The sequence below is a fragment of the Macaca mulatta genome, chromosome 16 (genome assembly GCF_049350105.2).
Source record: "Macaca mulatta isolate MMU2019108-1 chromosome 16, T2T-MMU8v2.0, whole genome shotgun sequence".
NCBI lineage: Eukaryota > Metazoa > Chordata > Mammalia > Primates > Cercopithecidae > Macaca > Macaca mulatta.
This window is the reverse complement of record NC_133421.1, coordinates 37,411,784-37,433,915: the sequence shown is the minus strand read 5'-3', so window position 1 is coordinate 37,433,915 and position 22,132 is coordinate 37,411,784. Positions and strand designations below refer to the sequence as shown.

At 54.2% G+C, this 22,132-nt stretch overlaps 3 protein-coding genes and 4 non-coding genes across 23 annotated transcripts; 2 read left to right on the top strand and 5 right to left on the bottom strand.

The window, feature by feature from the left end:
- Window positions 1-83: 83 nt before the first annotated feature.
- Window positions 84-3,743, bottom strand: RPL23A (ribosomal protein L23a). Its single transcript, NM_001193565.1, has 5 exons — window positions 3,707-3,743; window positions 2,850-3,033; window positions 1,100-1,276; window positions 376-445; window positions 84-150 (listed from the first exon to the last, which is right to left on the bottom strand). Exons 1-5 carry the CDS (start codon window positions 3,729-3,731, stop codon window positions 136-138), a joined length of 471 nt encoding a protein of 156 aa, NP_001180494.1. The 5' UTR covers window positions 3,732-3,743; the 3' UTR covers window positions 84-135.
- Window positions 263-334, bottom strand: LOC114673295 (small nucleolar RNA Z17). Its single transcript, XR_003724015.1, has one exon. It is a non-coding gene; the product is annotated as a small nucleolar RNA Z17 (small nucleolar RNA).
- LOC114673288 (small nucleolar RNA SNORD42) lies at window positions 524-584 on the bottom strand. Its single transcript, XR_003724009.1, has one exon. It is a non-coding gene; the product is annotated as a small nucleolar RNA SNORD42 (small nucleolar RNA).
- Window positions 1,342-1,413, bottom strand: LOC114673296 (small nucleolar RNA Z17). The gene has a single exon (XR_003724016.2). It is a non-coding gene; the product is annotated as a small nucleolar RNA Z17 (small nucleolar RNA).
- Window positions 3,121-3,187, bottom strand: LOC114673287 (small nucleolar RNA SNORD42). Its single transcript, XR_003724008.1, has one exon. It is a non-coding gene; the product is annotated as a small nucleolar RNA SNORD42 (small nucleolar RNA).
- A 2,718-nt stretch (window positions 3,744-6,461) lies between the features above and the next one.
- Window positions 6,462-10,634, top strand: RAB34 (RAB34, member RAS oncogene family). 8 transcript variants are annotated; one of them, XM_077970629.1, is made up of 11 exons: window positions 6,462-6,523; window positions 7,327-7,405; window positions 7,624-7,715; window positions 8,865-8,930; window positions 9,022-9,123; window positions 9,218-9,282; window positions 9,416-9,467; window positions 9,647-9,704; window positions 9,801-9,891; window positions 10,023-10,130; window positions 10,213-10,634. In XM_077970629.1, exons 1-11 carry the CDS (start codon window positions 6,480-6,482, stop codon window positions 10,278-10,280), a joined length of 825 nt encoding a protein of 274 aa, XP_077826755.1. In that variant the 5' UTR covers window positions 6,462-6,479; the 3' UTR covers window positions 10,281-10,634. The 8 variants fall into 8 exon arrangements, with proteins under 8 accessions (XP_077826755.1, XP_077826754.1, XP_077826753.1 ...); XM_077970628.1 differs by having other exon boundaries at window positions 9,647-9,728; XM_077970627.1 differs by having other exon boundaries at window positions 8,862-8,930; window positions 9,647-9,728.
- Window positions 10,635-12,117: 1,483 nt separating this feature from the next.
- PROCA1 (protein interacting with cyclin A1) lies at window positions 12,118-22,132 on the top strand. Of its 10 annotated transcripts, none has more exons than XM_015118906.3 (6): window positions 12,127-12,191; window positions 12,298-13,368; window positions 18,242-18,325; window positions 20,167-20,302; window positions 21,205-21,333; window positions 21,431-22,132. In XM_015118906.3, exons 2-6 carry the CDS (start codon window positions 13,278-13,280, stop codon window positions 22,086-22,088), a joined length of 1,098 nt encoding a protein of 365 aa, XP_014974392.1. In that variant the 5' UTR covers window positions 12,127-12,191; window positions 12,298-13,277; the 3' UTR covers window positions 22,089-22,132. The 10 variants fall into 10 exon arrangements, 9 of the variants coding, with proteins under 9 accessions (XP_077826748.1, XP_014974392.1, XP_077826747.1 ...); XM_077970621.1 differs by having other exon boundaries at window positions 12,127-12,256; window positions 13,240-13,368; XM_077970623.1 differs by lacking the exon at window positions 12,127-12,191 and adding an exon at window positions 18,781-18,783 and having other exon boundaries at window positions 13,141-13,357; window positions 18,234-18,325.

Here is a 22,132-nt window from a genome sequence, read left to right as displayed (position 1 = left end):
AGGAGTCTTGCCCAAGCCCTGTTATGTCAGTGTACTGTGTGTGGCCTCCCAGCCCAACCAGAAATTGACAGAGAGGCACATATATGTTGAAAAGATATATATATATATATTTAGAATTAGGCAGCTGGACTCAGTTTAGATGATCCCAATCTGAAAAACAAAAGGGAGCCTCATTACTGGAGCTGAAACAAGAAGATTAAGCTGGAATGTTATTTTCAGAAAGCAAAATGAGGAACATTGAGGATAAGGTTTGTTAAGATAGGGTGCAGTCAGTTAATTATGACTAATCAGCAAAAATCAGGCTTTGGTCGCTAACATATGCATCATTTGCACCCAAGGGGTGAATGATAGGGGGTTTGTAGGAAGGAAACTTACTTTGTTGGCAACATCCAAAGCGTCGTAATCAGGAGCCAGTCGAACATACGCCTTTTTCTCTCCATCAGGCCTGGGGTAGAGAAGGAAGCCTTAGTCCCTGCCACCCTCACTGCCCCCACACCCTCCCCCTTCCTCCTCCAGTCCTCCAGCACTTCAATGGTTCCTCTGTTCATGTCATTCTTTTCCAATGATTATTTTTCCATCAACCCAGAGGACACCATGAAGCCATGAAGCCAATTCTCTTATGGGAAACACCACAGGCCATGTTAAGACTTAAACCAAGGTAATCTGCTGCACTCTAGTGGCCTTTGAAAATAGAAGTAGGGACCCAGAAAATGAGCACCAACCCCCAATCAAGTCCTAGAAAGTGTTGCCTCAGGTCCATACAAAGGTCTGTAATTAAGGCAGCCTGTAATTCCTGCCTCAAGGCTCACACACTGCTAAACCTACTCCAAGTTTAAGTCAAGGAACCTTTTTCCCCTGTTGAAAGGTCCAGAGGATTTTTTTTTTTTAAAGGGCCCTGCTTGGTTGCTCAGGCTGGAGTACAATGGGGCAAATCATGGGTGACTCCTGGGCTCAAGGGATCCTCCTGCATAACTGGGACTATACGTGTAGTCCTGCATTACCAGGACTATCTAAACATCAAAGAGCTTCATGAAATGCAGGTTTTTTTGGCTCCAGCTGCTGGTCCAGCCCGCTCCCCATCCCTTGAGGCCCAGCTCACCGAATCAGGGTGTTGACCTTGGCCACATCAATGTCATAGAGCTTCTTCACAGCCTGTTTAATCTGGTGCTTGTTGGCTTTAACATCCACAATGAACACAAGTGTGTTGTTGTCTTCTATCTTCTTCATGGCAGACTCAGTAGTCAGCGGAAACTTGATGATAGCATAGTGGTCAAGCCTAGGAGAGGCAAAATGGGGTCACCTGGCCTGGGCCTTCTTTGGAGCCCAGAGCCAGGAGAGCCTAGGGCATCAGACAACGAGGTACCAATCATTTTGTTCAGACTTTGGTCGTTTTACAATGTCATCACCTGCACCCTGAAATCTAAGAGCCTGAAGCCCCAACCCCAGGGGCAGAACATTGTACATTTTCTTTCTCTTGAAGGGCTCTTACACCTCAAGTGATTAAAGAATCATCTTTGGGCCTGGCGTGGTGGCTCATGGCTGTAATCCCAGCACTTTGGGAGGCTGAGGCAGGCGTATCACGAGGTCAAGAGATCGTGACCATCCTGGCCAACTTAGTGAAGCTCCCTCTCTACTAAAAATACAAAAATTAGCTGGGCGTGGTGGTGCAAGCCTGTAGTCCCAGCTACTCAGGAGGCCGAGGCAGAATTGGGCCAGGAGCAAATTCTTATGCACAGCTGAGGTTAAACTTACAGTGGCTTAAGCACAACTGTAACAGCTTCCCCCATTTAAAGTCAGAGCCCGGCTGTTTACTCAGACACTACTTTCCTGTTTTGAAACCAGGTCAGGTCTAAACCTCATCACACTCAATCCTAGGTCCAACTTGGTGGGGGGAAGGGCAGGAAGACAGTCTGTGAACTGCTTTCCTATTGAACACAATCCACTCTTTCTGTTAGGAAAGAGTAGAAACAGCAAAAACCCATTGCTAGTAACTACTACCATGGTTCTACTCAAATCTGTGCTCCCTAAAAAGTTAGTTATTACTGGTAGCTCAAATACTCAAGTGCCCAACCTTTTGCCCATCTCCCCCCAACCATTCCTGAGCAATATGAAAATTCGGGAAAATGAATGCAAAGAAGCTTCTATACATCGCAGCAGCCCATAACTGCCAAATACAGATAACGGAATCCCCATTATCATCAAGAATCAATCCACGTTCTCACCCTCAAGGATTGTTCCCTATAGCAGTAGGAACTACGAACAAGGAATCTCTGTATTCTACTTTACAGTACCCCCAAAATAGTTTTCAAACCGTGACCACATGTGAAGCAATAATTAACCTAACAAATTTTGAGACTCAGGGTTTTTTTTTTTTTTGAGATGGAGTTTTGCTCTTGTTGACCAGGCTGGAGTGCAATCGTGCGATCTCGGCTCACCACAACCTCCACCTCCCGGGTTCAAGCGATTTTCCTGCCTCTGTCTCCCGCGGGTAGCCGGGATTACAGACATGCGCCACCACGCCCGGCTAATTTTCTATTTTTAGTAGACACGGAGTTTTTCCATGTTACTCAGGCTAGTCTCGAACTCCTGACCTCAAGTGATCCGCTAGCCTCAGCCTCCAAAGTGCTGGGATTACAGATGTGAGCCACCGCACCCGGCCTCTGAGCTGATTTAAAAAGAATTCCTGCCAGTTTTGTAAATACAGCAGAAACAATCTCCTCATACTTCCAATTAGAGAAGCACACTGGACACAATTTGTGTTTGAGAAACCATCACACAGGGTGAGTGATTTCCAAATTACCAATGGAGAATACCCAAATCTTTTCATGGGTAGAGGGGGCAGTACTGACTTGTTTCTCCTGGGGGCGCTCTTCCGAGGATATTTGGGCTGCCTCCGGAGTCGCAGTGTCTTGGGCCGCCGGAAGGTGGGTGACGTGCGGATCTTCTTTTTTTTGTGGCTGTGGACACCTTTCAACACTGCCTTCTTGGCCTTTAAAGCCTTCGCTTTGGCTTCGGCTTTAGGAGGGGCAGGAGCTGGTAGAGAAGAAAAGAAAACGGGGTGCGGGTTAGCAATCGGTTACTTCCGGCCCCAAGAACTGCAGTCGGCGACCCTGGCCACACGTGCATCAGTGGTTCCTTTGAAGACATCACAAATGTCAGGAGATTAAAACTTTTCCATCACATGCACGATACCAGAGGCGAAAGCGACCAACTCGAAGTCAGTCCAGGGATACGACTATAAAACAAAGTAGCACTGAACGAACGCTTAGTACTTTCCAGAAAATGTCCTAGGAATTTTACACATACCCCATCGCAAAACCAGGCAGCGGAGAGTGGGGCGGGTAATGTAGCCCGGTTAAACATGAACCAGAAGGAAAAATGGTTAAAGCTGAGGGCACTAACTTCTTACAGGCCCGGGGACATGGATGCGTCAACCAACGGATGCGTGTAGCTTCCCAAAGCCGAATGTCTGGCCCTCCCTGGCGGATGATGTCGGCCGGGTTGCCTCCCCAACTCCCTCCACCGGAACTCAGCCCATGAGGCTGGGCCCACGCGGCCCAAGTATACTGCAGCGTGACCGAAAAGCGGGTAGCAACCCCGGAGCAGAGCCCTCAGGACTTAGCCCAGCAGCCATGCTCCCAATTCGTTCCCTCTGCGGCGCGGCAATCCCTGGCAAACCAGCGGCGGCCCCATCCCCAACACACACCTTCCTTCTTCGCTTTCGGCGCCATCTTGTGAAAAGGGTCTCCGATGCCCGTTCTCACAGGCTTATAGCGCCAAATCTCATCAAAGACTCGCGATGCTTTGTACTTAGAGCTGATTTGGTAATTTGCAGAGTGGCGCCCTCTGGGAACGGTAGTTAGGTTTAATTTCTTCTTCGTGCGTGAACAAACATGCGCCACTCCTCCCCTCAAAGGCACTAAAGCTTCATGGGGGTTGTAGTTTTTTTTGTGTTTTTTTTTGAGATGGAGTCTCGCTATGTCACCCAGGCTGGAGTGCAGTGGCGTGATCTCAGCTCACTGAAGCTCCGCCTCCCAGGTTCACGGCATTCTCCTGCCTCAGCATCCGGAGTAGCTGGGACTACAGGTGTCCGCCACCGCGCCCGGCTAATTTTTTGTATTTTTAGTAGAGACAGGATTTCACCGTGATCTCGATCTCCTGACCTCGTGATCCGCCCGCCTTGGCCTCCCAAAGTGTTGGGATTACAGGCGTGAGCCACCGCGCCCGGCCTTTTTTTTTTTTTTTTTTTTTTTTTTTTTTTTTTTTTTTTTTGAGACGGAGTCTTGCTCTGTCACCCAGGCTGGAGTGCAGTGGCCGGATCTCAGCTCACTGCAAGCTCCGCCTCCCGGGTTTACGCCATTCTCCTGCCTCAGCCTCCCGAGTAGCTGGGACTACAGGCGCCCGCCACCTCGCCCGGCTAGGTTTTTGTATTTTTTAGTAGAGACGGGGTTTCACCGTGTTAGCCGGGATCGTCTCTCGATCTCCTGACCTCGTGATCCGCCCGTCTCGGCCTCCCAAAGTGCTGGGATTACAGGCTTGAGCCACCGCGCCCGGCCTTTTTTTTTTTTTTTTTTGAGATGGAGTCTTGCTCTGTCGCCCAGGCTGGAATGCAGTGGCCGGATCTCAGCTCACTGCAAGCTCCGCCTCCCGGGTTCAGACCATTCTCCTGCCTCAGCCTCCCGAGTAGCTGGCACTACAGGCGCCTGCCACCTCGCCCGGCTAATTTTTTTGCATTTTTTAGTAGAGACGGGGTTTCACCTTGTTAGCCAGGATGGTCTCGATCTCCTGACCTCGGGATCCGCCCGTCTCGGCCTCCCAAAATGCTGGGATTACAGGCGTGAGCCACCGCGCCCGGCCTTTTTTTTTTTTTTTTTTTTTTCTTTTTTTTGAGCATCTGTCGCCCAGGCTGGAGTGCAGTGGCGCGATCTCGGCTCACTTCAAGCTCCGCCTCCCGGGTTCACGCCATTCTCCTACCTCGGCCTCCCGAGTAGCTGGGACTACAAGCGCATGTCACCATGGGGGTTGTAGTTTTTTGAAGACACGCGTTTATTTGCTCAGGCAAGCGGACGGCGTAGCCGGCTGTCGCTCGGGTCTGGTCCTGGGAGCTTTCCATCTTGAGCAACTGCCAGTCTCAGGGAAGAGGATTGCCATGCCAGGAGGCAGGAACGCTGCCAAGAGTAAAGAACACATTTAGATTGACTCGGGAGTTAGATACAGCTAAGTTCTAGAGTGCTGGAGCAGGATTTGCTCGGTCGAACTGAGGTCCAGAGAGGAATGTGGTTTATCAGTAACAGTGATTTGGTGGCAGAAAAAATCGAGTCAGGGCCGGGCGCGGTGACTGACGCCTGTAATCCAGCACTTTGCGAGGCCAAGGTGGGCGAATTGCTTCGAGCCCAGGTGTTCGAGACCAGCCTGGACAACACGGCGAAACCCCGTCTCTACAAAAGAATACAAAAATTAGCCGGGCGTGGTGGTGCGTGCCTGTAGTCCCAGTTTCTTGGGAGGCTAAGGTGGGAGGATCGCTTCATCCCTGGAGGTCGAGGCTGCAGTGAGCCATTCCAGCCTGGGTGGCAGAGTGAGACCCTGTCTCAAAAAAAAAAAAAAAAAAAAAACCCGAGTCACGAGGAGGAAAAGTGTCAGAGGAAGTACAAGGCGGCTACATCTGCCCCTCTTTACCTGCGACACTGATACTGTCAGTTTCACTGCGTTTCCTGATAATGCACTTGAAGTTCTATGAAAATTCCACACATTTCTACAAGATTCGCTAGTTCTTCCTGTTAGTAACTTCACTCACAATCCCCTGCCCAAAACTAGTCTTCCCTTCCGTGTCCTGGTCATCTTTACATCCTCAAATTCAGCTCCAGACACAGAGAAAGGTTTCATAACACTCAGGTTTGCATCTCCTAAGGTGTGTGCCTAACCCATCCCCACTTGATCCTTTCTGTCTTCCCTCTCCCCTCATAAAACTAGAGATGTCCCCTTTGACGGTGAAATTGATTGTGCACTGCCCCCTCTTCTATCCTGCAGGACTTTGCAAAAAGAAGTTGTCTCTGGGGGATAGATTCCAATGGGGCCAGAACAATGAACACCCATATCAGAGGGGAGTCCCCGCCTCCCAGAGCGGAGACCACCCCAAAGAGCGGAGTTTCCGGGTCCACTTAGCCCTTCTTTAACCTCCCTAGAGGGAGGCAGCTTGATCTTCAGCCCTCCCATCTCACAATCTACACAGCAGCCTTGAAGGAAAAGACGCCAAACTTCAGACGTCTCTCTCCTCGGTGGGCACCTCATTCTAACCCTGGCACCCCCTTAGCACGCTTCCCCTCCACCACCACCACCCCCGACCTCCCAGGGCAGAAGGGCGAGCGGGGGCAGACTCTGTGAGTCACCTCCCAGGCCTGGAGTTGAGGAGGGAAGCGCCGCCTCTCCTTGGGCCCCTTCTCTCCCCCTTTCCCCTCCCTGCTGGTTTCTGGCATCGCCAGATGCTGCGCAGCAGTCTCCGATTCCCTATCACCAATTCGGCTGGGTAAGGGTCCCCCTGAAGGCGGAGCCGGGCATAGAGGTGCAGGGGAGAGCAGCCTGGGGAGTCCCTATCTGGATAGGCTCCAGCCTGGTTGGGGGCGGTCCTGGTGCCCGGTGAAGCGTCAGACGAGGGAGCCTGAGCAGGGCAGCGCAGAGGCGTGGAGAGGAGGGGGAGGCGAGGGCGGGCAGCGAGGCCTGGCGCGGCCAGGAGAGGGGCGGGGGGCGGCCCTTCGCTAGGAATTTCCGGGGATCGTGTTACAGCGTTCGCGGAGTCCCAGCGGAGTGGGACTTGAGGCCCTGCAGCCGGACTGGGCCCCTCGCCCCCTCCTCCAGCGGCCTGCTGGCCTTGGCAGCGCCGCCCTTGCCCACACTGACCCCGTGTGGCGGGGCCACTCCGCGCCCCGGGGCCACTCTGTAATGGTAGGGCAGCCTCAGCCCCGAGATGACGTCGGGTCTCAGCGGTCCCGGGTTATTGTAGGAGCTATCAGGCCCCGCGTAATCGTAGGGTCTGCGCGGGCCCGGCCCACACCAGACGGGACTCCCCGCCCCCAATTGGCGGCGGAGGAGTCTCCTCGCTCCAGAGTCATCTTCGGAACGCCCAGGGCCCGGGTGATTGTGGGCTCGCCCCGGCCCCGGGTGATTGTTTCATCTCCGTGGCCCGCGGTGGTCGTAGCGTCTCCGAGACCTCGGGCTCCCGTAGGGTCCCCGTGGCCCCGAGTTGTAGTCGGGACACCCCGGCCGCGGGTGATCGTCGGCTCTCCACGCGCCCGGGTCGCTGGCGCGGATCCGGCCTCGGCGCCTTCTCAGGGCGCCCTGGAAGGCCGCAGGCAGGATGAACATTCTGGCGCCCGTGCGGAGGGATCGCGTCCTGGCAGAGCTGCCCCAGGTAGGCGCCGGGGCCACGTCGGGCTTCTGTCTACAGCCCGGGGTGTGGGCGGGGCGGAGGCGGCACCAGACCAGTTAGAGGACTGGGCCTAGCCCTGCCACCCAGCTAGGCCTGCTGCTTCTGGGTGGTCCCTGCACTCCACCCCTACCCGGGCCGCCTGGCTACGGGACAAGGGCCAGGAGTGGGAAGCTCCATTCTCTTTCATCCTTCCCACTAAGTGCCTGAGGAAGGAGGCCGCTTTGCACGTGCACAAAGACTTCCACCCCCGCGTCACCTGCGCCTGCCAGGAACACCGGACAGGCACCGTGGGGTGAGTTAGGGACACCCACAGCAAAGAGAGGAGGTCCCAGGAAACTCTAGTCATAACGAGGGTAAACAACCACCCCCACCCCCTTGGGGCTTCATTTCAGCTCCTGCCAGCTTTATGGTTATTTCCCCTTTAAGCCCCTGTGTCCTCTCCTTTCTTCCCAATAAGGTTGTTGTGAGTTCTATGAGATGGCGTTGGTTAGAAGGGTGGCAGCTGGATTCCTGAGTAGAGACTAAGGTGTCTGAGATGGGAAGGTGGTCACCTGCTCAGATCCTCACATAGCATCCATGGAGCCCCAGGGCAGGGGTATGGCTGTGCTTACAGGGATGAGTCTTATTGTGGGTTTTGTTTTTTTTTTTGAGACGGAGTCTCACTCTGTCGCCCAGGCTGGAGTGCAGTGGCCGGATCTCAGCTCACTGCAAGCTCCGCCTCCCGGGTTCACGCCATTCTCCTGCCTCAGCCTCCGGAGTAGCTGGGACTACAGGCGCCCGCCACCTCACCCGGCTAGTTTTTTGTATTTTTTAGTAGAGACGGGGTTTCACCGTGTTAGCCAGGATGGTCTCGATCTCCTGACCTCGTGATCCGCCCGTCTCGGCCTCCCAAAGTGCTGGGATTACAGGCTTGAGCCACCGCACCTGGCCTTTATTGTGGGTTTTAAAGGTAATACTGATAACAGTTGGCACCATTAATTAAGCATTGGCTGTGTGCCAGGCAGTGTTGGGTACTATCATTATCTTTATTGAAACGTCCATCACTTAAGATATATTCTGATTTCAGAGACATTAAAATGGGGGGGAGGGTGTCTTAGAATATAGGACATTTATCTCATTTTAACCTTCACAACGACCCAATAAAATATATACTAACTTCACCTAAATGTTTAAACTGAGGCTTAGAGAGGCTAAATAATGTGTCCAAAGTCACACAGCTAATCAGTGTGAGAGCTGGGATTCAAATTCACGTTTCTCTGCTGCTGGAGCACAAAGCACTCCTCTCCAGCACATCTGTTCAGGCAGCTGCCTGGGACGCCTGGTGTCTATAATACCCTCAGCCTGGGTGCAGCTACCTTTCTGGACCTAGTCAGGAGCATTGGGACTCCCTAGGGTGAAAGAGCTCGTGCCCACTCCCCTTGCCCACTCTTGTGTCCAGCAGATTTAAGATCTCCAAGATCATTGTGGTGGGGGACCTGTCGGTGGGGAAGACTTGCCTCATTAATAGGTAAGGGGGTGCTGGAGCTGAACTGGGCAGGGTGGGGTGAAACCTAGACAGGTGGGCTGGCTCCAGATTGGAGCATCTGGTACCCTCTCAGGTTCTGCAAAGACACCTTTGATAAGAATTATAAGGCCACCATTGGAGTGGACTTCGAGATGGAACGATTTGAGGTGCTGGGTATCCCCTTCAGTTTGCAGCTGTGAGTGCTTCCACACCCCTTCCAGCTATCCCTTCCCCCCAGCACCCACACCCCCCAACATACATACCTGTGCTTCACTCCTCCTTCCTCCCAGTTGGGATACCGCTGGACAGGAGAGGTTCAAATGCATTGCGTCAACCTACTATCGAGGAGCTCAAGGTAAGGGGCTGGGTGAAGTGGTGTAGGTGGGTCTCAGAGTGCACATGGCTTCTCATCTGGAGCTGGAAGAATTGGGGAAATGAGCAGTAGTGTCTTCCCTGTCAACCTGGGGCTGTTTCTACCACTCTTCCAGCCATCATCGTTGTCTTCAACCTGAATGATGTGGCATCTCTGGAACATACCAAGTATGTGAGCATCCTGCAATATAATGGGAGGCTCCGGGAAGAGAGGGTTCAGAACAGAAGGGTGGTCAGGAAGAAGAAGAATGCATGTTGCACCAGAGAGGGGGTAATTGGGCATATGAATGTCGGCAGGAGGGGCCCTGCAGGCTTACTCATCCCTCACTTTCCATCACCCGTGGCAGGCAGTGGCTGGCTGATGCCCTGAAGGAGAATGACCCTTCCAGTGTGCTGCTTTTCCTCGTAGGTTCCAAGAAGGATCTGAGTGTGAGTGTGCCAGTGGGGGGACTTCCCAGCTTGGTGAGGGAATGCCCCCCTCTGATTGTGGCCTTCCCTCAGACCCCTGCTCAGTATGCGCTGATGGAGAAAGACGCCCTCCAGGTGGCCCAGGAGATGAAGGCTGAGTACTGGGCAGTCTCATCTCTCACTGGTGAGTTGGAGGCTTCAGGGCTCTGCTGTGACACTCTTGCCTGGCTCTCCTCTCACTGCTATACCTCCAGCTGTGCCCTGTGTCCCCAGATCTGGCACTGCCCCTGAGCACCTATCTGCTCCCTGTGTCAGGTGAGAATGTCCGAGAATTCTTCTTCCGCGTGGCAGCACTGACTTTTGAGGCCAATGTGCTGGCTGAGCTGGAGAAATCGGGGGCCCGACGCATTGGGGATGTTGTCCGTGAGTGCCTGCCTGGTTGAGGGTGGCAGAGGGCACAGTGAGCCTCCAATCCCTGCTTCACATATTTCCCACCTTTCTTTAGGCATCAACAGTGATGACAGCAACCTCTACCTAACTGCCAGCAAGAAGAAGCCCACATGTTGCCCATGAGGGGTGAGGAGACTGTTCAGGGACTGCCAGCCCTGGGGCACTGTGCCACCCTCATTCCTCCAGAGCTTGACCCCTGAACATTTGCACTGACTGTATCCAGACCAAAGAGCTGCCTCTTGGTGGCAGTATTCCCACAGAGGGGTAGCTGGGACCATGCTAGTCACTTCCTGCTCCAGGCACTGTGCCAAAGACTGGATGCCCCCTACTCTTCAGGGGACTGTCCAGGGTGCCCAGCGGTAGTGGGGAAGAGTGTCTCTGTTCTTTTGCTCAGCCTGCTGGGCCCTTTGTGTGTGAGGATGCTTGATTCCAGCCTCTCACTGTGCCTTATGCATTAAAATGTCTTTGTTATGAGCACTTTGGGGCTGGAGTTCTTTGCTGGGGATGATGGATGTGGAATGGGCATGACTGTGGGGCCATCTTGCCACTAGAGCCCCCTGGGGATGCTGTGCTGGCCATCCCTGACCCCTGGGCAGGTTCAGGTAGGCTGCACTGGGCCCTCACTGGGTGAAGTCTCAATGGCTGGTTTTGAGAGCCCTTTTCCCCTGATCCTTTCCCCACACGTGTCCTACTTGGTGCTTATACCCAAATTTTCACTACCGGAGAATCTTTTTCTTTTTTTCACCCTTTTCTTGCCTTCCCTTTAAGAAATACTTTTCCGGCTGGGCGCGGTGGCTCAAGCCTGTAATCCCAGCACTTTGGGAGGCCGAGATGGGCGGATCACGAGGTCAGGAGATCGAGACCATCCTGGCTAACACGGTGAAACCCCGTCTCTACCTAAAAGTACCAAAAAAAAACTAGCCGGGCGAGGTGGCGGGCACCTGTAGTCCCAGCTACTCGGGAGGCTGAGGCAGGAGAATGGCGTAAACCCGGGAGGCGGAGCTTGCAGTGAGCTGAGATCTGGCCACTGCACTCCAGCCTGGGCAACAGAGTGAGACTCCGTCTCAAAAAAAAAAAAAAAAAAAACAGAAATACTTTTCCAGGCTGGGTGCGGTGGCTCATGCCGCTAATCTCAGCACTTTGGGAGGCCAAGGCAGGCGGATCACTTGAATTCAGGAGTTTGAGACCAGCCTGGCCAACATGGTGAAACCCCATCTCCATCAAAATACGAAAATTAGCTGGGCGTGGTGGTGCGTGCCTGTAATTCCAGCTACTTGGTAGGATGAGGCAGGAGAATCGCTTGAACTCAGGAGTTATAACCATTAACTTTTATTTTTTGTTGTTTTATTTTGTTTTTTTGTTTGGTTTTTTGGTTGTTTATTCCATTAACTTTTGTATGGGGAAAGGTGACCGAGACCCTGGCTCCCTGTTGAAATCTGACCCAGAGTTCCAGAGGAGCTGGAAGCACCTCAGACATCTGGGTCAACAAAGGAGGACTTATGGCCTCCTGTCATCCTAGGAGGCTAAGGGGGTCCAAATTAGAAGGCAGATTCTGGCTCCTAGTTGCCAAGTGCTCTGTCTGTTCCATTCCCGGTTCCATTTTCACCAGGATGGTTGGTTTTTCTGCACTCTTCCCTTCTCCTGGCTTCCCCTCCCTCACAGTTCCTAGACTCTCTAGAGCTACCACAGGAAGGAGGGTCTGGGCAGCAGCCCTACCCACTCTGGACTTGGGTCTGGAGGAAAGTGAAGGTGGGGATCAGGCGGAGCAATAGCAGCAGCAGCAGAGCCCCTGGATGATGGTGGAAAAAACAAGGTGTGGACCCCATCCTTTCCCCTCCTCTCCATCCTGGCTTTGGAAGCTGGTGCCAAGAGAAGTGGAGGGGTGTGGTGCATGGAATGTCAGCGATGTGGCCAAAACTTCTTTTCACACTCTCCTGTCATTATTTTTTCCATTTCTGTTCCCTCACAGCACTGGGCTCCTCACCTTTGCCTTGCCTGTTAACAGATGTGTGTGAAGCCAGCACCATAGTCCAGGTGTGGTGTTTGTGCTGCACCGGGTATGGGAGTTCTGTGTTCCATGTGCATGTTGTATGTGTGTGGTGAGTAGATTTTCTGTGTTCTGTGATATATACATGCGCAGAGTGTTGTACCTGAGGGCGTGAGGGGTGTCACTGTGATGAGGTTCCAATGAATGCAGCCTGCCCTGTTCTCCAGACGGGATAAGCTTACGACTCTCTATCCGGAAGTATTGTCTCTAGAATAGGGTGTCCCATGGGGGCCAGGGGCGGGGAACGCTGCGGGGTGGCACAGGGTCTGGGAGCCGACATCAGGTCCTCAGCCGGGAGTTAGGCCTTGGGAGAGGTCTGTGGGCGGAGAGACGGGAAGCCTGGGCTCCACCAGAGCGGGAGGGACCTCGAAGCCCGGACGGTGGAGTGGAGATGGCGACGCCAAGACCTCCCTGGGCTCAGGTAATCCTCCCACCTTAGCCTCCCAAGTAGCTGGGACTACAAGTGCGCGCCACTAAGCTAACTAATATTTGTATTTTTTGTAGAGATGGGGTTCGCTCGCTCGCCGGCGGGCAGAGGCGGGGCTGCGGCTGGGTTCCCAAGGGTCGGCGGGGCGGGGAGCGGGGCGGGGAGCGGGGCGGGAGTGTGCGGTTTAGAGAATGACCGGGGCGGGGCTAAGAATGGGGCTGGGGGCAAGGCTCGTTGTAACACTAAGAATTGGGGCTACGATCTGGAGGCAGGGTTAAAATCTGGGGCTTGGACTGCAAGCTGGAACCAGAGATGGGTGGTGAAAGCTGGGCCTGTAAGGTTAAGGTCTGAGATAAAGGGGAAATCCTAGGGTTACAGGGGGAACAAAGAGGGGCCTGCGAGGCGCCAGGAGGCCCCGGATGAAGAACGCGGCTGACGCTGAGACCCGGGCTGGGAAGACTACGCAGCCTGGAGCGGAGTGGGGGAGGCGGGCGGGGGCTGCGCCAGCATGAGGCGGGGTTAGGGTCTAGGCGGGGGCGAAGCCGAGACTGGAGTTCACGGCTGGGCCGAGGGCTCGGCCGGGCTGAGGCTCAGGGTTGGACTTCAAGGAAGAGTCCTGTAGAGACGAAGACCTGGGCGGAGAGCGATGTGGGTCAGGACGACACTCACAATTGAAAGATGGACTAAGGAAAAGACCGAGCCCAAGGTCCGCTCGTGGGATGAGAGCCGGTGCTGCGGTAAGAGGGGCGGGGCAGGGGCTGGGCAGGGGCTGGGCAGAGGGCGTGGCCGGGCTCGCAGACCCCGAGCGGCGCACGCGGGAGGCTGGCAAACCAACGAGGGAGGCGGGGCCCAGCGCTGGGCCGGGGCGGAGCTAGGGCCGGGGGCGGGCTCGCGTCGAGTCACGGGCCAATGATTGAGGACTGGGGGCTTGAGGCCCTGCTGGGTCGCCCGCGGGTTGGGCGGGAAGTCTGGCTCCAGCCAGAGCTGTAACTCTTGGCTATCGGACTGGGTGGCACCGGGCGCAGGCCGCTGCCCTTGAAGCGCCGGCCTTGGCTGGAGCCCATGGACCAGCGCCCACCCGGACGCCTGGGCGGGAGCGGGCGGTTCCATCGACCCTGAGGGTGGACCAGGGAGACTGAGGGTTCCACGCGTGGCATCACAATTACCTCGCGGGGGCGAGGCCAGAGAGGCATTTCCAAGGAGACGCGGGCGCACTGGCCCTCCCTTGCTTCCTCCTCTTCCCTCCTTCCTTTCCTAGTTTCTTCCCTTCCTTCTCCTTCCCTCCCTTCCCGCCCTACTCCTTTCGGCTGCTCTGGTGCCCACCCCCAGTGCCTCGAGGGCGAGGAGAGCTCCTCGGCCCCGCAGGACAGGGAGGATTCTGTACAGATGAGCATAACCTGTGAGTCTTGAGTTAGGCCTTTGTGCGCTGATAACGCTTCACGGGGAAAGACGCCATAAGCCTCCCACTTTCTTTCACCCTATCACCCTATCACCCTCATTCATTGTGTGTGTTGTCAGTCATTCCTGCTGCAGGACCTCTGAACTGCTGCTGGTCAGAGCTCTCCTGTCCTCTGGAACTAAAGAGCAGGTTGCTTTTCTCAGCTCTGAAGAGAGTTACTAAATTCGTCTCCCCCTTTGTCCCTCCTCCCCTCGTCTCCTTCACAAACAGAGCTGATGGGTGTCTGAGCTCTGGGGGATCTAGTCAGTGGAGAGTAAACAGGCTCTGACCCTGCATGTGTGCTTTTTTTTTTTTTTTTGAGACGGAGTCTCGCTCTGTTGCCCAGGCTGGAGTGCAGTGGCGCAATCTCGGCTCACTGCAAATTCCGCCTCCCGGGTTCAAGCAATTCTCCTGCCTCAGCCTCCTGAGTAGCTGGGATTACAGGCGCGTGCCACCACACCCAGCTATTTTTATTTTTTATTTTTTGTATTTTTAGTAGAGACGGGGTTTCACCACGTTGGTCAGGCTGGTCTTGAACTCCTGACTTTGTGATCCGCCAACCTCGGCCTCCCAAAGTGCTGGGATTACAGGTGTGAGCCACCGCGCCCGGCCATGTGTGCCTCTTTCATGGTGGCTTATGAAACAGCAAGGCAGAGGAGTTTTGGTTCCTCACCCTGGCTGAGGCCCCAGCAGCAAGACTTTAGGGTCCAGGGTGGTTAAGGGAGGCTGTGGAGTCCGGATTGAGTAAAACCAGAGGGTGAGGAATTGGCTGTGTTGGAGCTAAAAAGCAGGTGTAGTAGGAAGTGACTGCGCCTCAAAAAAACACCTGTCCAGCCGGGCACGGTGGCTCAAGTCTGTAATCCCAGCACTTTGGGAGGCCGAGACAGGCGGATCACGAGGTCAGGAGATCAAGACCATCCTGGCTAACATGGTGAAACCCCGTCTCTATTAAAAAATACAAAAAACTAGCTGGTCGAGGTGGCGGGCGCCTGTAGTCTCAGCTATTCGGGAGGCTGAGGCAGGAGAATGGCGTAAACCCGGGAGGCGGAGCTTGCAGTGAGCTGAGATCCGGCCACTGCACTCCAGCCTGGGTGACAGAGCGAGACTCCGTCTCAAAAAAAATAAAATAAAATAAAATAACACCTGTCCTTCCCACTGTCTCACTCTGCCGCCCAGGCTGGAGTGCAGTAGCACGATATCGGCTCACTGCAACCTACACCTCTGGGGTTCAAGAAATTCTCCTGCCTCGGCCTCCAGAGCAGCTGGGACTACAGGTGTGGGCCACCACGCCTGGCTGATGTTTGGATTTTTAGTAGAGATGGGATTTCACTATGTTGGCCCTGCTGGTCTCAAACTCCCGACCTCAAGTGATCCGCCCACCTCAGCCTCCCAAGGTTCTGGGATTACAGGCATGAACCACTGCACCCAGCCTGGTAGGACAGGTTTTGCATATGGAGCTGAATGTGATTTATTATTTTGTTTTTATTTTTTTTTAGACAGAGTCTCGCTCTGTAGCCCAGGCTGGAGTGCAGTGCCCTATCTTGGCTCACTGCAAGCTCCGCCTCCTGGGTTCACACTATTCTCCTGCCTCAGCCTTGTGAGTAGCTGGTATTACAGGTGCCCGCCACCACACTCAGCTAATTTTTTGTATTTTTAGTAGAGACGAGGTTTCACTGTGTTAGCCAGGATGGTCTCGATCTCCTGACCTCATGATCCACCTGCCTCAGCCTCCCGAAGTTCTGGGATTATAGGTGTGAGCCACCGCGCCCAGCTATTTTGTAAGACAGAGTCTCTGTCTCCCAGGCTCTGGAGTGCTGTGGTGCTCTCAGCTCACTGCAACCTCTGCCTTGCCAGCTCACTCAAGCAGAATGTGGTTTTAAGGCTTGGCTGTGGAGCTTCACATACAGAATGGCCTTTGTTTACAGGGGTGTGTCCCCAGCCAACAGTAAGTAGATAGGGCTGAAAGAGCATAGGCTATGGAACCAGGAAGACCTGGGTTTGAATCCTACCTCTGCCATCTATTAACATGTATCTTTGGACAACTTACTTATCCTCTCTAAGTCTCTGTTCTCATCCATAGAATGGGGCTGTGGTGGGGATTTAGAATCAAAGGTATATATTTTAGTTGAGACAGGGTCTTACTCTATTGCCCAGGCCACAATGCAATGGCGTGATCACGGCTCACTGCGGCCTTGACCTCCTTGGACTCAGGTGATCCTCCCACCTCAGCCTCCTGAGTAGCTGGGACTACAGGTGTGCACCACTAAGCCAGCTAAAGTTTTGTATTTTTTGTAGAGATGGGGTTTTGCCACGTTGCCCAGGCTGGTCTCGAACTCCTGGGCTTGTGATCTTTCCGCCTCAGACTCCCAAAATGATGGGATTACAGATTTATGTCATTTCATTGGTGGATGTTGAAAACATGGAAGTTGATGAAATTATCCAGGACATGCTTTTGTAGAGTCTTCTGAGGAGGTGACCAAGTCTGGTAATCACCAATTTAAGGTGTACAGCAAAACAAGAGGAGATAGCAAAGGAGACAGGGAAGAACTAAAGAGCTGGTTAGAGAAGGAAGAGAAAGATGAGGTCTGCCATGGAAGTCCAAGGAACAGTTTGCAGAAGAAGGAGATTCATTGGTCAACAGGGTCAAGTGAGGCTGGGCGCGGTGGCTCATGCCTGTAATCCTAACACTTTGGGAGGCCAAGGAGGGCGGACCATGAGGTCAGGAGTTCGAGACCAGCCTGTCCAACATGGTGAAACATCGTCTCTACTAAAAATACAAAAATTAGCCAGGTGTGGTGGCGCGCACCTGTAATCCCAGCTACTCAGGAGGCTGAGGCAGGAGAATTGCTTGAACCTGGGAGGCAGAGGGTGCAGTGAGCCGAGATCGCACCACTGCACTCCAGGCTGGGCGACAGAGCGAGACTCCATCTCAAAACAAAACAAACAAAAACAAGAAACAACACAAAACAAAAAACAGGGTCAAGTGAGATAAGCAGCCCACTGGGTTTGGCTACTGGGAAACTGCTGGTGGCCTTTGCCAAAGCTATTCAGATTGGGGGGCAGATGGCGACCATGTTGCAGGTGGCTGGAAGAGAAGAAAGAGGTGGAGACACTGAGCTCACTGAAGGTAGGGACTTGGCCTCTTTTCTAGTGCTGAGTGAAGCCACCCAACATATGTCCTCTAAATGAATGAGTGAATCAATTTGGATTGAAAGGGGTATATGCAATGATAGGAGAAACAGGATTGACAGAGTGTTTTGTTTTATGATGTTTATAGCCTGTAAGGGGGGAAAAAAGAAGCCAGTAAAGAAGGTGTCAATTCTGGCTGGGACCTAAAATATAGATGCTTTGGGCATGAGAAAGGAGGGACACCCCTTTCCCAGGCAAGCAAAGTTGATGAGGATTGGAGTGTCCACAGATAATGGCAGTGAAATTATCTGCTGAGAGAACCAGTGGTTGCAGGAGTTTCCAGGAAGTGCTTAAAGTCATTCATTCACTCTTTTGTTCATTTAACAAATTTTGAGTATTTGCTGTGCTGCGGAAAACAGGAGGAGGAGCTGATCAGAGACTTGTAGGAAGATGACCAAGTGCCACTGAAGGCTTGCTGAAGATGCCAAGCAATCAGTTTCCCTTCCTTAAGCAGACCTGAAGTCCAGTGCCTCAAGGGACAAAGCTAGCTGTGGGAAGGAAAGGCAAAGGGGCAGACTCTGTCTTGTGGCTGCTGATGGGGAGCTGCCACCCCAGTTGGAGGTCTGCTCAGGGTCATCCTCTGTCCAGGCTCCACATACCCTGGGACAGTTTCTGGAGCTGTCCCTCCTTGCCTAGACCCTGGCTGGCTCCTATTCATCACTCTAACTCTAGTGATGCCCCTTCCAAGAAGTCTTCCATAGTCCCCTGTCCTCCTTTCCAGTCCTGGTAGGTGGCCCTTGTCCTGTGCTACCATTTCCCTGTCAGCATCTGTATCACACTATTGTCATGAACCTCTTGTGTCCCTCTCTCCTCCCCCTCACCCCTCCGACCCCGCAACCCCTCAAGAGCAGGGACTGTTGTTTTATCTCTGCATCTCCAGGATGCAGTGGGGCCTGACATGTGGAACTTCTCGGGGTATGTTTGGTGAATAAATGGCACAGGGAGGGGGCTGCTGCCGCCACTGCCACTCTGTGCTCTCTCAGATGTAAACAGGTTACCCAGCTGGGAGAGAGGACATCTGCTGGCTGGTGTGGCGTCCAGCACTGATGTGTCTACCTTCTCTGAAGGTGGGTCCAGGAGACCTTTGACCCAGGGGGGTCCCCATCACCCCTCACCTGGGAAAGCTGATACCTGGTGGAACATTGGTCCTGAGGCAGGGAGGGAGGGAAGTGTTTGGTCCTGAAGCTGCCCCATCCTCAACCCATCCCCTACAGATGCCAGAGGGGACCCCTTTCTCAAGGCCACAATCACCCCATTCATTTGTATAGAACTTTATGGCACATAAGTATCTTTGACATATGTGAATTGAGTACGCCCAACAACCCTGCAAAATAGGTATGACCACCATCCCATTTTGTGGATAAGGAAACTAAAGGCTCAGAGAAGTAAAGGAATTTGCCCTAGGCCACCCAGCTAGTAAGTGACAGACCCACGACTTGGGCTCAGGCCTGACTACAAGTTCAGGGCAATTTGCCACTATGCTGCCCTTTGGCCCAGCTCAGCAGTGCTGAGGAAGGCCGAGGTGGTGGTGAAGTTTCAGGGTCCTGCCACACACCCATGCCTTCCTCATCTTCCTGGGGGATAAAGGGTACAAGAGGGGAGGAGAAAGACACAGATCACCCATGGGTCAGCGGTGTAGTGAGGACCCAGGACTTCACAGCCTTGTGTGGGAAAGGGAAGGAGGGAGAAATGTGGGTAAGCCTCAGGCCAAGCTGCTGCACTGTGAGGCCACTTGGACTCACACCACAGCCTGGGCTCATTGCTGGCTGGTGACCAGTATGAGGTCTCACCCTAGTTCTTCTCCTCGTGGGCACTGGCAAAGGCACAGTCCTCATGGCCTGTTTGAGGGTAAGCCAGCCACAGTACCCCAGGCCAGTGCCGGCTCCCTCCCTCCCCTAGGGGTGCGGGGAATCCGAGGTAAGGTCCCTTGTCCTCTGCCTGGTGAGTGAGATTCTGGGCTGTGAGAGGCGCAGAGTTGCCTCATGGGCTTACTTTTGAGAGGGGACAGCCAGTGGTAGATCAGGGCCTTAGGCAGGGTCAGAGGTGAGGCAGTGGTGGTAGACTGGGGAAATTCTCCTGTCTTCAGGACTGGCATTGAGCTGAGCAACAGAGGTGGGGGCCTTTCTCCAGGGCTTTCCCCTAACCCCAAATTCTTACCCCAGCAGCTTCTTCCTGTGCCCTGGGAAAGGGGATGTGGTCTCTGTGCTGCCTAAAAGGGTGCCTAGGCTGGGGGTGGGTCGTTCAAAAGCCTGGCACTCTAGGCAGTGGGGAGAGTGTGGGAAGGTGCTGCGTGAAGAACAGGGAAAGGATCAAGAAGCGGGCATGGGAAGGGAGGGGAGTGAGAAACGTGTCAGGTGGGAGGAGAAAAGGGGCTTGAAGAAGGGAGGAGGGGGAAGTGGGGAGGGAAGGACGAGACAGAAGCTAAGGAGCATGATGCGGGCCTTAGCTCCTGGCCAGGCTGTGAGAGATCAGAGCGGGCCAGGGCAGGTGTAGGAACTGAGGATGCTGCGGCTCTGCTGCTCCTGGGGCTTCGGGGTGCCATGGCAGGAGGGCCTTCTCCTACCAGGTACCTTGTGGAGCAGGGCTACCACTCATTGTGGGTAGCCGGGTGAAGGGCAGGCAGGAGCCAGTGGAAGCCTCCCACTGGAGGGAGAGGACAGAAGTAACAGGGAATCACAGGACTGCAGGGGGCTTGGTGAGGGTCTCCTGTGTATCAGACATGGAACCAGACATTTTGCTGGGACTTGGGGTTACTCTGGGGCCAAGTTACTACCACTGAAGCAGAAACACTTCTTGGGGTGGGGACAGCTGGTGGTGGCAGGTGAATTTGGTGAGGTTTTAGCTTGAGCTGTGGGAAGACCCAGAGGTCTGCGGCTGCTGCTGATGACCCAGACCCCTGCCCCCTCAGGTGACTGCAAGGAGCCTGACAAGTGCTGCTGGAAACACAAGCAGTGCACTGGGCACATCATCTACCCCTTCGCCTCTGACTGTGTCTGCCACAGCCTGCACCTACGCTCTGTCAACCACTGCAACTGTAATTCTAGGTGAGGGCCCGCCCCCTTGGGGGACCCATGGCAGAGCAGGTCCCAACTTTCTTTTTTTTTTTTTTTTTTTTTTTTTTTTTTTTTTTTTGAGACGGAGTCTTGCTCTGTCGCCCAGGCTGGGGTGCAGTGGCCGGATCTCAGCTCACTGCAAGCTCCACCTCCCGGGTTTACGCCATTCTCCTGCCTCAGCCTCCCGAGTAGCTGGGACTACAGGCGCCCGCCACCTCGCCCGGCTAGTTTTTTGTATTTTTTTAGTAGAGATGGGGTTTCACCGTGTTAGCCAGGATGGTCTCGATCTCCTGACCTCGTGATCCACCCGTCTCGGCCTCCCAAAGTGCTGGGATTACAGGCTTGAGCCACCGCGCCCGGCCAGGTCCCAACTTTCATTGTGGTGTCCCCTTCAACCTTTGGTTTGCCTCTTCAGCTTTGAATTGGTGCTGCCAGCCCAGTCCCAGCTCTGCACACTTTGTTCTGCTCTAAGAGAAATGGGGGCCGGGCGCGGTGGCTCAAGCCTGTAATCCCAGCACTTTGGGAGGCCGAGGCGGGCGGATCACAAGGTCAGGAGATCGAGACCACAGTGAAACCCCGTCTCTACTAAAAATACAAAAAATTAGCCGGGCGCGGTGGCAGGCGCCTGTAGTCCTAGCTACTCAGGAGGCTGAGGCAGGAGAATGGCGTGAACCCAGGAGGCGGAGCTTGCAGTGAGCCGAGATCGCGCCACTGCACTCCAGCCTGGGCAACAGCGTGAGACTCCGTCTCAAAAAAAAAAAAAAAAAAAGAGAAATGGGAGGTCTGTTGGCGGCCTGGGACAGGCCCAGCAGAAGCCCACTGTCCCTCAGGCTTCTGGCTCTGGGTCCCTGGGGGAGTGATGGGAGCCAGGCTAAGAGTCCCATGTGTGGCAGGCTGAAGGACTGCTCAGAGGACAGCAGCAGCTCCCGGGGTACGGGCCCAACCTGCTCCCATGTCATCGAGTCCCCTTGCTTTGAGCTCACACCGGAGGAGCAGCATGTGGAGCGATTCTGGTATGGCTGGTGAGTGAGCCCCGGTGGGCTGATGGGGAAGGGGCCTCTACAGGGAACTGCCCCCCTCCCGACTCTGTCAAACTTCCCTCGTCATCCCTCCTCCCAGGTGCAAAAGCTACAGACCTGTCTCTGTGGCGGTGATCCACCATCCCCTCCACCATGAGTGTGGGGCAGATGATCTAAATGAAGAAGAGGAAGAGGAGGAGCAGGAAAGCAAGCCCCCCATCCCAACGCAGGTGGGGCCTGCCACCACCTCCCCTGACCTAGGCACCACCATGGCCACTGGTACCCCTGACTCCGCAGCGCCCATCACCATCTGGCGCTCTGAGAGCCCCACAGGGAAGGGTCAGGGCAGCAAGGTGATCAAGAAGGTAAAGAAGAAAAAGGAAAAAGAGAAAGACAAGGAGGAGGAGATGGATGAGAAGGCAAAGCTGAAAAAAAAAGCCAAGAAAGGCCAGTTGACTAAGAAGAAAAGCCCGGTTAAACTGGAGCCTTCCCCGCCAGACGCGAGCCGATCATTAAGCCCAAGACAGCTGGCCAGGATGTCCGAGTCCAGCCCAGAAAGCAGGGAAGAGCTGGAGAGCGAGGACAGTTACAATGGCCGGGGGCAGGAGGAACTGTCCAGCGAGGATATTCTGGAATCATCATCGCCCAGGAAGAGAGAGAACACAGTTCAGGCCAAAAAGACAGGGGCAAAGCCCTCACAAGCCAGGAAGGTAAACAAAAGAAAATCTCCCCCAGGATCAAACCCCAACCTCAGTTGAGGCCAGGGTGGTCAGGGTGCAGAATAAATGCCATCGAGCCTGTG